We start from the raw sequence: 3,534 nt of genomic DNA, 5'->3' as shown, positions 1-3,534 counted from the left end.
CCCCTTCACTTTTAAATTAACTTTTACATTTAGCAATATAATAATTCATCCAAAAGGTGGAATGAAGGGTGGATGACTTGAAACGTGGATGCATATTGAGAACAACATATTCAAGACTAAGGCTTGTTTGATTCACCTTAATTTTGCTGAACTGAAATTATTTTTACTGAATTGAACTTATTTTTACTGAATTGAACTTAATTTTACTGAACTGAAATTATTTTTACTGAACTTAAATTATTTTTACTGAACTGAAAATATTTTTACCGATTTTCTATTATAATTCTTCTTAAAGAAAACTGAATTTTACTGAACTGAACTTATTTTTACTGAACTAAAATTATTTTTGCTGAACTGAAATTAATTTTACTGAACTGAACTTATTTTTACTGAACTGAAATTATTTTTACTTAATTTTATTTTTGTAAGGTGAAGAGAACAGAGCCTAAATATTTCACCATCGACTTTGGTATTACGTTAGTGTTGATACATATACATCATATTAACTTATTAAGACCAATTTATCTTAAGTTTAAGCTATTGGTTGACGCCTAAAATTATATATATATATATATATATATATATATATATATATATATATATATATATATATATATATATATATATATATAATCTTCGTATGATATGATCTCTTCTACCAATCAATTATCCTAATCAATAGCATGATTAAAGTATAGTTTTTCCAAGCTTTCATCACCACAAACTTTCAATATTCATATACTAATATGCACTCGTGAATAACAACAGCATTGTTGCAATAATTTGAAAACGAAAAATGTGCGTAATACTGTGTTAGCAACAAAAGAAACATCCCTATCCAAAAAAGGCATTTTATTGAAGCTTCTTGAGTGCTTAGCTTGGGAATATAAGTAGATCATTTTAGTGGTTAACAACACCCATACTAGCTCCATAGTCCATACTCCAATCTAGAAAACTTACCTTACAAAAGAGTAAACATGCTACGTTTAGTCTGTGTAAATGGCTTCTCTTTTTTAACATCTTCAAAAATACTAGTTAAATCACAAGCAAAAAACAACCTATTATTGCCCAAATACAACCCAAATCGCTTCTTTAGAAGCAATTATATTTTGACAAACACTAGTAATAATAATAATTCTGTGGCACCAATAAATTGTGCACAAAGTCGTGAAGATTTGAATCAATCATCAAAGGAAGTTAATGAGAATTCTATGGCGAGGCTCCAACAAGGAGAGTTTATCATTCCTAAACACGTAGCCATAACCTTGGATGGATGCAGGAGATGGCATAAAGCCCGCGGCCTAGACCTTGATTATAAGTCTTTCTTTCAGGCTAACTTGAGGTTTGTCGAGTATTGTCTCAAATGGAAAGTTGGCACTGCCACAAGTTACATCTACGGACTAAGAAATTTTAAGCTGCGATCTAAGGTATTTTATTTCTTCTGTTAACAATTTTGATCAATTTTTGTCAATTCTGACCTCACATTGGAACCAGAGGACCAAAATGCCCCCAAAACCTATGAAAAACATGTTTTGCGCACGAAAATCAAAGAAATTTTTTAAACCCTTAAATTTAACGGTTTTCTTAATGATAGGTAGTAATAAAACAATTTTTAAAATTTTATTTGGTTGTAAAATAAACTTTTAAAAGTTTTAGTGATAAAAAACAATTTCTTGATTTTTTTTTTATGATAAAAGTAAAAAAAAATCCTATAATTTAGTGTAATTTAACTAATTCTAATGCTTAGTCCTTTTTTTCTTTCATTGCAGGAAGCGGTAGATTTTTGTATGGGGCAGTTTGAAACTTTTTTAAAGGAAGAAATGGATAATCTTAAAAGGTACTCAGATACTCTGCTCATTTTTCTCCATGTAACAATCAAATGAATGGAAAAAATATGTATATCAATAGATTAAATTTTCTTTACAATAGTATAAACATAGTATAAGTATTTATAGGCATATAATTAGGTTAAGGGTTAGTCAATTATGTATTCTATTATTGGACATACATGACTACATGTTCATTATTGGACAAAGTTGATATAAGACCAAAACAATAGCTTTACAATTTGAAACGAAAATTAGTATGACACCTTAATAGTATGACACAATAATATTGACAAAGTTGATATAGGACCAAAATTAATGAAAGTTAATAGTTTTGTATCCACTTGTGCTTGCTTTTCAATCGCTTCATTGTTATTTATTTTTTCGTTTGCGTGTTTGATGATTCAACCATTATATTGGCTCGACCCGATCTGACCCACTACAAAATAATTGTACTGATACAATAACCAAGTCTAGATACCAATAACTATAAAATAGAACGACAACACAGTATGCTTATCATTTAATTTGCTTTACACAAATTTTAAACAGGAAAGGAGTAAGAGTGTCAATAATAGGACAAAAATATGTGTTATCTGAATCATGTCAAGCCACGATAAAGAAAGTGGAGGAAGCAACAAAACACAATACAAAACTTGATTTAGTCCTTCCACTATGCTATACTTCACAAAGCGACATAGTTCAAGCAACAAGAAAAATTTGTCACAAAGTCAAGAAAGGAAGCATTACACTAGAAGATGTTAATGAAGATTTGATTCAACAACATCTTTCTGCTTGTGGATCTCGACCCCTTCCCGACCTATACATACGAACGAGCGGTCTACTCCGCATTGGGATGTTGTTGGGATGGCGAGTAGCCGATGTTGAGCTATACTTTATCAAAACTTGTGCACCTGATTTTGGCGAAGATGAGTTCCTTGATGCTTTGCGTTCCTATCAACAAAGGACTTATAGGTTGTTTGGTAGTTAAAATGAGAGCAATGTGTTTCAGCTTCTTCTGGTCAAATTAAAGCTATTAAAACTCCTAGTAGGTTGTGGCGTATGTTTTTTTTTTTATTGTTCTTAAAATTGCAAGACAACTTTTAGTTTTTTTTTTTAGTCAAGAAGCTTTTGCGTGAGATCGTACTCATCATCAATCCAATATCTAATGTCATATATTGGATTATTAATGTCAAATATAAATTATCAATGTCATACATTAGAATATTACTGTCACATATTAGATTATTATTGTCAGATATATTAGACTCACCGTGAGACGAACTTATCAATTTTTTTTTTTTAAATCATGAAATAATAGAGGCCTATAAAAAATACTTCCACTTTAAGTAAAATCATATGACGCAATGACACCCCCATTTTTCATATTCTATTTAAGAATAATAAAGTATTTGTTTGGTTGACAAGAAAATATATTAGAAGTATAAGCTGATTATTCTACCACTTTCACCGAGCATGTTTTGATAAAGGAATTTCTTCTTCTTTTTTTTTTTAGAAAATTGGTTTTATATTTATTTATTGGTTAGGAGAAAAAAAAAACTCTTAATCTCACATTTATAGAAAACGAAACTGTATGGGGAGATATGTAAATGGGCCAACATCTTAAAAAATACAAGAAACAGTATTAGATTTCTATCGCATATGCCGGTATCATCACATAAAGCAGACATGTCGGTTTATTGGTATT

General features: G+C 29.8%; 1 protein-coding gene across 1 annotated transcript; it reads left to right on the top strand.

The window, feature by feature from the left end:
- Positions 1–770: 770 nt before the first annotated feature.
- LOC110718236 (dehydrodolichyl diphosphate synthase 2-like) lies at positions 771–3,069 on the top strand. Its single transcript, XM_021897064.1, has 3 exons — positions 771–1,427; positions 1,770–1,837; positions 2,379–3,069. Exons 1-3 carry the CDS (start codon positions 978–980, stop codon positions 2,815–2,817), a joined length of 957 nt encoding a protein of 318 aa, XP_021752756.1. The 5' UTR covers positions 771–977; the 3' UTR covers positions 2,818–3,069.
- The last annotated feature ends 465 nt before the right edge of the window (positions 3,070–3,534 follow it).

This window comes from Chenopodium quinoa, unplaced genomic scaffold (genome assembly GCF_001683475.1).
Source record: "Chenopodium quinoa cultivar QQ74 unplaced genomic scaffold, ASM168347v1, whole genome shotgun sequence".
Lineage (NCBI taxonomy): Eukaryota > Viridiplantae > Streptophyta > Magnoliopsida > Caryophyllales > Amaranthaceae > Chenopodium > Chenopodium quinoa.
This window is presented reverse-complemented; position numbering and strand designations above follow the sequence as displayed.

Bases quoted from the DNA above. Each gene is read 5' to 3' on its own strand.
- LOC110718236 (XM_021897064.1), top strand. From the start codon at position 978: ATGCTACGTTTAGTCTGTGTAAATGGCTTCTCTTTTTTAACATCTTCA. The intron at 1,428-1,769 runs GTATTTTATTTC...CTTTCATTGCAG, and splicing joins ATTTTAAGCTGCGATCTAAG to GAAGCGGTAGATTTTTGTAT. The intron at 1,838-2,378 runs GTACTCAGATAC...AATTTTAAACAG, and splicing joins GAAATGGATAATCTTAAAAG to GAAAGGAGTAAGAGTGTCAA.